Source organism: Rosa chinensis, chromosome 1 (assembly GCF_002994745.2).
Source record: "Rosa chinensis cultivar Old Blush chromosome 1, RchiOBHm-V2, whole genome shotgun sequence".
Lineage (NCBI taxonomy): Eukaryota > Viridiplantae > Streptophyta > Magnoliopsida > Rosales > Rosaceae > Rosa > Rosa chinensis.
The window spans coordinates 29,358,875-29,370,089 of NC_037088.1; the positions used below are offsets into that span (position 1 = coordinate 29,358,875).

An 11,215-nucleotide genomic window follows, 5' to 3' on the forward strand; every position below is an offset into this window, starting at 1 on the left:
TTGACCATGGCAGTAGAGGTGGCAAACGGGCCGACCCGGCCCCGTCCGGTCCATTTTAAGCAGGTCTAGTCGTGCTTCGTGCTGTGCTTGGGCCGGCCCATTTATTATCGTGCCGGGCTCGTGCCGGCCCATTTACTTAAACATTAAGCCCGGCCTGGCTCATGGCCCGAGCCCATATCATGCCGGGCCGTGCTCGTGCCGGGTCAATAACGGGCCGTGCTCGTGCCTACCCACTATAAAACACGATTTTAAAATCTTAATTTGAACAAATAAAAATTAATTTTATTTAACTATTTAGAAAATTAAAATAAATTAAGTTCTACAACGTTTTTCTTAATCTTAGCTTTTTAAGATTAGATTTCTAATAATTTTTTATATTTCACTATAAGAAAGAAAGAAAAAATAAACTAAAATATATTGTTTTTAGTATATTATTGTGAGATTAATCTTTATTAATATAATTAAGATTTAGTATCTATTATTCTTTCCTTCATTCTATAGTTGTATTATTATGAGATTAGTCTTTATTAATAAACATATATTTAATATTTAGAAAAAATACTTATGTCAAAACAAGGATATAATGTTTTGTTTCATTATTTTGATAATATAAAAGAAAGTATTGATGGAATTGTCATGAGATTTTAAATAAAAATGTCTCATATTCAAATCTCATCATTATAGTTTTTTAATATTTTTTTTTTAAAAATGAAATTTTGTGTTTGTAACGGGCCGGCCCACAATATGTCGTGCTTGGGCCGTGCCGTGCCCATTACTGGCTCGGGCTGGGCCGGGCCAATATTCTTAGGCCCAGCCCGACCCGTTATTCTAACGTACTCGGGTCTTGCCAAGCCACTAACGGGCTTGGCCCGTGCCGGGCCGCTTTTAAGCGTGTCGGGCCCGTGCCGTGCTTGTGCTTTGTGACCCGTTTGCCACCTCTACATGGCAGTCTCATTTTGAGACTTAAGACATGGTTGGAGACTTGGAGATCCCCTAAGGTAACTTAGGGCTCAATATATCGTCGATCAAATTACAAAATAATTTTATGCATATCTAATGTACAGTCTTAACTTTCTTCTCATGTTGGCCTGATCGTTCATCATTGAATTGATCGTACAAACTAGGCTAACATGCAACTGTCTCCTTTGCACATAGCGCTGATTACTGTGGCTTCAAACATTGTTTTCGTGTTGCTTTTATTGCTTTTCACCTGGATGATGGGATGGCTGGGGAATACAGATCACTTACAATGTAACTAGCTAGCAATATTTGAAAAAGTATTCACTTTTTCAAGAATTCATACTGAACTTTAGATAAATTGTTCGTGGAACAGAAATAAACATAGCTCTAGAAAAAGCTGTCACCCCGAAACAATTAAAAGATGCTACTCGAAATTTTGGCCAGAAAAATGAGATTGGTCGAGGGGGTTTTGGGACAGTACACAAGGTAAATGATTTTTTCTGCTCTTTCTTGTGTATATTATGGAGTTTCAATCCGAAATTTTAGATCTAGAACTTGAAATTCTTTTTCATAAGTAATGGACATTGATTAATGTATTGAACTTGTTTGGTTGCAATTGCATGCAGGCCGAATTGGAAGGTCGAACTGTAGCTGTGAAGAGACTTTCCTCTCATTCAGGGGAAAGGATTAATGAATGGAGAAATGAATTTTATAACTTAAAATCAATGGGTCATCCAGAACATTGTTCAATTGCTGGACGTTTATAATGGAAAAGGCCTGCATTTGCTCATCTATGAATATATGCAAAATAACTCCCTTGCCCACGCCTAATTTGGTAAGTCCTTTTTGTCTTTCAGTTCTATCGATCAGTTCCCTTTCTTTTTTATGTCTGTTATATTTGTGTTTCTGTTGTAGCATACTAATTTAGGAGAATATATATTGATGTTGTGACTGTTGATTGCAGACTCAAAGCTCAAATTGCAACTTGATTGGAAAGCAAAGGTGTAAAATTTGCTTGGGAATAGCAAGGGGCTTGGTGTATCTACACAAGCATAGGCTGCAGACGGTTCAGAGGGATATTAAAGCTGCTAATATTCTTCTTGATGGAAACCTTGAGGCTAAAATTTCAGACTTCGGGTTGGCAAGCCTTTACACTGAAGATAATCAATTCGAGTTCATCAAAGTAGAAGTGCCACAGTAAGTAAAGCTGTAAAGTAGTAGTACCCTACTACCTAACTGCAATGCTACAGTCAATTTGGTCATAAGTAACCTCTTGTTTTTCGCAGGGGATATATAGCACCAGAGTATGTTCGAGGAATTGTAACATTTAAAGCTGATGTGTACAGTTTCGGGGTAGTTCTACATGAAACTGTTAGTGGAAAGACAAATGCAGGAACCAAGCGAGATAGCCTAGAAAGTGAATTTCTCTAATATGGTAAGAGAAAAGGAAGCGAGATCAGCATTCCTATGTTTTCTGCCTTCTTTTATTCATCTTCTGTATGAAAGTATGTTGTAATGAGAAAAAATGTGTATATTGTGGAAATCCAGGCTTATCATTTACATGGAAAAGGAAGGCTGTTGGACTTGATTGACAGAAACTTGTCGGGCAGTTATGACGCAAAAGAAGCCATTATCATCTTAAACTTAGCAGTTAAGTGCACCAGTACAGCTCCAGCCGTGAGGCCTACTATGTCTGATGTTGTTAGTGTACTTGTTGGTGACAAAAGAATCGATGAGATTTGCCCCTCTGCCCCAAATGATAATCCCATTGCTCAAGTTGATTCCTCTGCTTTATAGAAGTGACTCTGGAGGCCATCGTTTCTGAAACTACACCCTAGAGAATTCCAAATGAAACAGAGCAATCTATGCTGCATCTATTCCCTATTTTCTTCTCCTCGTTTTCGGAACTTCTAAACTCTATTGCCACGATTGTATTTAACTTGTATGAGATTGATTCTTGGCCTTAAGTGGCTTGCCTTTGTCAGAACTATGTGAATAAGTCTAGTATTTTCGTTCTTCTCTTTGAGGAGGGCATTATATACAATTACATTTGAATATAATATGAGAGACAATTAATAGTGCTTACAATAGAAAAACTAAATCCTAATTGATTATGTCCCTCAAGTGCTTCTAACACTCATTACTTGTGAGTTGAATACAGCTCGTACAGCTCATTCCAACACTCTCCCTCAAGTTCGTGCATAAATGTCAATCATGCCCAACTTGTCAAGGGAGTTGTTAAACACTTTTCCTGAAACTACTTTGGTTAGAATATCTGCTAGCTGCTCTTCTGATTGGACAAACGGAAACCGGATCATTTTGCGGTCTAAATTTTCCTTAATGAAGTGTCGATCTACCTCCACATGCTTTGTACGGTCATGCTGAACAGGATTATATGCTATTTCGATTGCCGCCTTGTTATCACAATGTAAGTCCATTGACTTCCTACTCTTGAAACCCAAATCTTTCAATAGATGTCTAATCCACAGCAACTCACAAATTCCATGTGCCATGCCTCTGAACTTTGCTTCAGCACTAGACCTTGCAAGCACTTTCTGCTTCTTACTTCGCCATGTCACGAGATTACCTCCAACAAAGGTAAAGTATCCTGAAGTAGATCTTCTATCTACCTTTGAACCTGCCCAATCTGCATCGGTATACCCTTCAACTATCAGCTTGTCTCTCTTGGCAAATAACAATCCTTTCCCTAGAGTAGCCTTTAGATACCTCAAAACTAGATAAACTGCATTCATGTGGTCTTCACTAGGATCATGCATAAACTGACTAACTACACCAACTGCGTATGCGATGTCTGGTCTAGTATGAGACAAATATATTAATCTACAAACAAGGCATTGGTACCTGGACTTATTTGTAGGAACTTGATCTTTCCATTCACCTAGTCTGTGATTCATCTCCATGGGTGTCTCAACTGGTTGACAATCAAGCATTCCAGTTTCTGTCAATAAATCAAGGACATATTTTCGTTGGGACAATGAGATACCTTCTTTTGGCCTAGCGACCTCAATCCCCAAGAAATACTTCAGTTGTCCAAGATCTTTCATCTCAAATTTAGTAGCCAAATAATCCTGTAATGCTTTCCTTTCTACTGGATCATCTCCGGTTACCACCATATCATCTACATAGACTATAAGCACTGTCAACTTACCAGCTTTGCGCCTGATGAAGAGAGTGTGATCAGAATTACTCTGTCGATAGCCAAATGATTTCATAGCCTTTATGAATCTTCCAAACCATGCTCTGGGTGATTGCTTCAACCCATACAACGACTTCCTTAACCTACACACCTTACCAACCTCTGATAGCTTGCACTGACTTCCTAGTGGCATATCCATATAAACTTCTTCTTCTAAATCTCCTTGTAGGAACGCATTCTTCACATCATATTGTTGTAATGGCCAATCATACGGGGCGGCCAAAGACATAAGTATTCTAATGGTATTAATTTTTGCCACTGGAGCAAATGTCTCCTGATAATCAACTCCATACTTCTAGGTATAGCGTTTTGCTACAAGTCTTGCTTTGTACCTGTTGATGCTCCCATCTGCCTTAAGCTTCACTGTATATATCCATCTACATCCAACAGTTTTTTTTCCCTGAAGTAATGGTACAATCTCCCAAGTAGCATTCTTCTGAAGTGCTTCCATCTCTTCATTCATTGACGTCCTCCACTTTGGATCATCCAATGCTTCCTGCACAGTTCTAGGAATAGCCACAGTAGATAATTGATTGATAGTTAGTGCATATGACTTGTACAATGTATGGGTAGACACATGGTTAGCTATTGGATATTTGGCTTTTGTCCTAACATCAGGTTCATACTGTTTCCTTAGAATTCCCTTGTTTGATCTTTGAGGATATCTAGGTTCAACAGGTCTTATAGGAGTAGATGAATGATTAGACTCTATGGGATTATACAAAACTACTTCTTGACAAGGGTTTACCTGTGGGTGAGTCTCCCGAGAAGTATCCTCATGCATTGGTGTAGAAGGGGCAACTCATCTTCTTCAATTTGTTCCATTGGTTTATCCGACTGGTCGAGAATATTTGGTGAGTTAAAAAATCCCTCTGAATTGGCAGGAGCAGCTGGGGTGGAATTTGATGAGTCAATGCCTTCCTTTGAAGGGTTGAAAAGAACCTGATGTACCAATCTTTCCTCCACTTCTTCGATTTCAGAGAAAATATCCTGTAGATACCTCTACTAGTAAGGCTAGTTTACTACCTCACCAAGCATAAACAACACCCTCATGGGATCCAACCGCTACTTGCATCTTGTAGCCCTATGTTCAAGCTACGCCACGGTAGTCGAAAGCGGCCAATACCTCGCTAGGAAGCCACCTTCCTGGCATTGCCAACATGCCTCCATAATATGACTTCTACACTAGAATAGTGGGTTTAGCATCCCACATGGAAGAAAATGTAAGATGGAGGGGTTCCCTTACCTATAAAAGGGACCCCTCCTCCTCCTTAAACACCATCCCATTACATCTCTTATAATCTCCTTGGGCCGCAAGGCCCAAACACACTAGTTAAATATTCAAGTGGACGTAGTTTCCCGCTAAGGCGGGAGATGAACCACTATACTTCTTTTGTCGTTCTCTCTCTCTCTCTCTCTCTCTCTCTCTCTCTCTCTCTCTCTCTGTATATATATATATATATATATATATTTATTTATCATTAATTAGATCCCTCGGTCACAAACATTAACACTGGCGCCATCTGTGGGAAGCCGATACAATGGCTTCGTCACTTACCATTGAGTTAAGTCATCTTAATCGAGCTCAAAATAATTTCTTTCTTTGAGTTATATAATTGATGTTCTTAGCGGCAACTTGTGCCATCTACCAAGTAAACGCTTGGTCAACGCCGGTCAGGTCTGGTCAACGCTTATCATGAGCGGTCAACACCGAACAAAGCTAAGTCAACGCTGATGGTGTTGGTCAACTACGGTCAATGCCCATCTCAGAAAGGTTAATGCTGACCTACACCAAAAAAAAAACAAAACAAAAAAAAATAATCGCCGAATACTCTGGGCACCCAGAATAATTCTCTGGACACCCATTCTCTTCAACAAAGCCTCGTCTTCATCATTGCATTGCTCCCCACCAGCGGCATGACCAAGAAAGCTCCGCCCCGCTGGCCATAACACAACCCCCGCTACCCTAGCAATCTTCTGCCGGCGAGTCTTCCACCGGACGGGACTCCATCCAGCGAGTCTTACGCCGGCCAGCCTTCCTCCAAGCCTTGCTGCAGGCTCTGCTGGCCAACCATAGCACAAGCCTCTACACCGCTGGGCACCACCAGCCACAACACTTCTACGAGCCTCCGCTGCCATCCTCCTCTGGCAAGCTCTACTGCGCGCCAGGAACCACCGCTGATTGTTCACTGTGGAGCTTCTCCGCCGCCGACCAAAGCTCCATCAACGAGCTCCGCCGAAACTCCTCCCCCGCTGAGCAATACTCGCTGACCACACATCTAGCCAAAAGCTTCTCCACTGACCGAGTCATCCTCCGCCAGAAAAACATCCGCCGGCCAAAAGCTCCTCTCCGCCGAATTCTCCCCTGGGCTTCACCACTAGTTGGCCTCCGCTGGTCTTCACAACCGAGATTTACCGGTCTTCACCACTGGGATTCACCGTTGGCATTCACCTCTGATCCACACCACTGGCCCGAGCTTCTTCCGCTAGCTAAACCTCCGCCGGACAACACCACTGACCGCACGTCCTACTGCCTCCGGTCACCTGTCACACCCAAGGTCCGCTCTGCTGGCCAAAGACTCCAACACCTCTGTATCCTAGCCTGGGCAATAAGCTAAGCTTTCTATACTCTTTGCTTATTTCTTCAGTGAACAAGAATCGGGTCAGAACTAAAATGTTCATCATATACACTCATGCCCCCATATTTGATAGGTCGACTTGTCTACTTAATGCTATGAAATTCAACTATTTCTATCAAGCATTCAAGAGCAACTACAAGTTGACGGACATTATCGGAGTACTTTATCCATCACAAGCAATGGACAGTCATGCTCGGCCAACTCTGCTAGCCTCCAAATCGGCATAAGATAAGTCACTATATCTTATCTCTTATGCTCTTGCAATTAGAGCCTTTTCCATGGCTATGCATGTCTCCATGACCCTTACGCATGCCTACAAAATGTTATTAGGCTATACACATATGTCATGCTTCTATTTTAATTGCAACTCAATTAAATAAACATGTGACATTCATCTAGAAGCTTGTGATACTTACGACTTAGTTCAACATGCTCGGATAAACGACTTGCTCGGGTTGCGACTCGCTTGGGTATCGAGTATGGCCACGACTTGTTCTTGGACCATGCACCGCATGCTCGCACAGCGCCTACAAACTCAACTACACCCAACTTGCTCGATCATGTCCAACATGCTTTACTTAAGCCCCAAGTTCACAAACACTTCATACGATGTCATCGGGACTACTCCCACAATTTTCTATGGACACCCATTACACTTGCCACTATCTATTGTGCATGTTATACGACCATAAGATCCGCATATACAACTACCAATATTTACATGTTCATACACATTAATGGAATATTGAATTCTTCTACCATTTGTCGCTTGCAACAAATCAAATTCTTTTCGCATTCCATTAATACGAACGGTAACCAATACAACAAGCATTCTACATATGCGCGTTTTTGTCTCATTGTGTAGGTTAAAAGAGCTCCTTCTTGCTTACGGAGTTCGGGGACTTGTAGGGGCTAGGTGCCTCTCGGACATTGTTTATGCTTGATGACTTCATGATTATAACTCCCCAACCAAGAAGCTCCTCTTACTCGGGGACTTCGGGGACTTGTAAATACCTCTACTAGCAAGGCTAGTTTACTACCTCACCAAGCATAAACAACACCCTCATGGGATCCAACCGCTACTTGCATCTTGTAGCCCTATGTTCAAGCTACGCCACGGTAATCGGAAGCGGCCAATACCTCGCCGGGAAGCCACCTTCCCGACATTGCCAACATGCCTCCATAATATGACTTCTACACTAGAATAGTGGATTTAGCATCCCACATGGAAGAAAATGTAAGATGGAGAGGTTCCCTTACTTATAAAAGGGACCCCTCCTCTTCCTTAAACACCATCCCATTACATCTCTTGTAATCTCCTTGGGCCGCAAGGCCCAAACACACTAGTTAAACATTCAAGTGGACGTAGTTTCCCGCTAAGGCAGGAGACGAACCACTATACTTCTTGTGTCGTTCTCTCTCTCTCTCTCTCTCTCTCGTTATTTTTCGTTAATTAGACCCCTCGGTCACAAACATTAACATATCCTGAGAGTTCTCTTCCATATACATTTTCTCCCCCTGAAGAGAAGGCTCATGAGCTTTGCCTGTAAAGTAAGCCTCATCTTCATGAAAAGATACATCCAAAGAGACATGGAGAGTCTTCGTCTGAGGATCATAACACCGATACCCCTTTTTAAACTCTGCATAACCAACAAAGATACATCTCTTGGCACATGAATCAAGTTTGTGCCGTAGATGTTTAGGAATGTGTACATATGCTACGCACCCAAAGACTCGAGGTTCCAAATTAGGTAAATTAGGAGCAGAGACTAATCTACATAACTTTTGCTGAGGGTTCTCAAAATTAATCACACTAGAAGGAGTGCGGTTAATGAGATAAGATGCTGGCTTCAATGCTTAGCCCCAATATTCACGAGGCACATTCATTCCAAAGAGAGAGGCACAAAGAACTTCTAACAACTGACGATTCTTTCGTTCTACTAGACCATTTTGCTGTGGAGTGTAAGCACAGGAAGTTTGATGGCGAATGCCTTGAGACCGGCAAAACTCTGCCATGGCATTACTCATATACTCACCCCTGTTATCTGACTGAAGGACCTAAATCTTTCTCTGGTACTGGGTAGAAACCATCTTGTGAAAGGTTTGAAATGCCTGACATAATTCCCACTTACTCTTGATGATTATTTTTTTTTTTTTTTTTTTGTTGGTTACAAAGGAGGCCAAGAAGGCCTAAACAGGAGAAAAAGAAAGAAAACTAGCCCAGAGGGCTATCCCTAACTCTCCAAGCTCTGGAAAAATTACAAAGATCGTCTAGAAAAGCATTGGAAGCATGAGGAGGAGGACTAGAGAACAGAACAATGCCAGGATCATGGTTCAAGCTGCCCTTAGCAAGAGCATCTGCAGTGTAGTTGCATTCTCTGAAAATGTGTTTAACACTCACATCATCAAACATACTAAGGAAATGTTGACAGCTTTTTATAATAACCCCCAAAGGATAAGAATCAGAGCAACCTTCAAGGATGAGTTTAATGAGAATGGCTGAATCAGATTCAACTTCAATTCTTCTTATGTTGAGATTATTGGCAAGTTTAAGCCCAGAAAGCATACCTCTAGCTTCAGCTTTGATAATTTGACCAATTCCAAGATTAATACTAAAACCAGAAATCCAATCACCATTATGATCTCTGATTAAACCACCAGCTCCAAGCCTCCAATAAGCCCAGATTGGTTAGACCTTGTTCCATGAACATTCAACTTCAAAACACCATTAGGGGGCTTCAACCAAGATAACATATTAATACTAAAGTCACCCACATTAGAGAGTTGAGCTTGAGCAGCAATCCATTCATTTGCAGCATTAAGAATGATTTGAGGGGCATTAAGAGGCAGCTGAAAATCACTTTCAAATACAAATTTGTTTCTCCATTTCCATAAAAACCAACAGATGAAAACAAAAAAACAACACCATTGGATATTTTGACCAAAAGGAGCCTTACAGTGAAGGTTGGCAAAAAACCATCCAGACCAGCCCAATTGAAACGTATTTTTGATAGAATGAGGCCAGCAGAAGCATTTCCAAATAGCAGAAGCTTTTGGGCAATCCCTAAATAGATGCAAAAGAGTCTCGAGTAAATCTTCTTCTAGCTCTCTGGACATTAGTCAAGATTTTACCATGAGCAATAGTCCATAAAAAGATTTTCAGCTTAGGAGGAATCTGCATAGCCCAAATAAAACTCCATTGAAACTGATTTTGCTCCATAGGCTCAAGTAGGCTGCAATAAGCACTTTTGACATTAAAACAACCATTAGAAGTATGTCCCCAAATTTGAGTATCAGGTCCACATCCATCACCACTAGGGGAGATGCAAAGGATTTTTTGAATAATGTTAAAAGGGAGAGAAAGAGATAACATATCCAGGTTCCATTCAGAGTTGTCCCAAAAGGAGCACACAGTAGCATCAATATCAATATAAGAGTTTGGTAAAGCAACAGGAATGAGAAGAGTCTCACTAACCCATAAATCAGTCAAAAGGAGCACACAGTAGCATCAATATCAATATGAGAGGAATCTTTCCCCTTAAAAACGCCTGTCAATCTGGTGCAATTTTATGTTAGTACGCATTCGGAATATTTGAGAGTAACTTTTTTTTTCAGCCACCAAAGGGTTGTCTCCCGTTGTATAAAGGTTTTCGAATACGATCATCAATAGAATGAGGTTAAACTAGCAATAAAGCTTTACTGTTCCTAAATACAAACAAATTTTGGCCTCCGAAGCATACATATTCCAAAGGTCTACAGAAGTGATTAGCTTATAAACAGTAGAGAAGTTCACAGACATGCATTTATCACACACTTTGTGACAATACATGATGGCTTCATTATTTAGTACTTCAGGTATTGTAAGCATCTAGCAGTTCGGGGTACCTGGGGAAATGGGTACCAGAACCAGTTAAAGATTCAAAAAGCTGGTTTTGCAGTTGAGGCTATATCATAAGAAGCTTAAAGTTGAAAACTACGAGACTTCATGATGAAAATAAGGGGGGCTCGAGGAACTGGATGAGCAAATCATCCAAATACAACCATTCGAAAGGCCTCAATGCATCAAATGATCAAATAAAGAATTTAAGAGAGACCACTGGACTTTCATGAAAGAGAGGCCACCAAACAAACATCAATAAGCAACTTGTGTGCATTCATGGTCCTACAGCATCTGTTCATACATCTTTATTCATGGTTCTACAGCATCTGTTCATACATCTTTTACTGGAACTTTTATCCACAGTTCTACATTCAGTTCAGCTGCCACTACATGTTTCTAACTATTCATTCTAATCCGATCTCATACGAAGTGCCAAACATTCGTCATAACAGTTTGAACTTTGAACAAAATAAAGAGAATAGCTGTCATTTAATGGTCAAAACCATTTTTTTCCCTCTT

The 11,215-nt window shown here is 40.9% G+C and overlaps 1 protein-coding gene across 1 annotated transcript; it reads left to right on the forward strand.

Annotated features, from left to right (window-relative positions):
• Positions 1 to 1,726: 1,726 nt before the first annotated feature.
• Positions 1,727 to 2,757, forward strand: LOC121049217 (cold-responsive protein kinase 1-like). The gene is made up of 4 exons (XM_040505879.1): positions 1,727 to 1,795; positions 1,925 to 2,157; positions 2,247 to 2,331; positions 2,509 to 2,757. The coding sequence occupies exons 1-4, from the start codon at positions 1,727 to 1,729 to the stop codon at positions 2,755 to 2,757; spliced, it is 636 nt and encodes a 211-aa protein (XP_040361813.1).
• Positions 2,758 to 11,215: the final 8,458 nt, after the last annotated feature.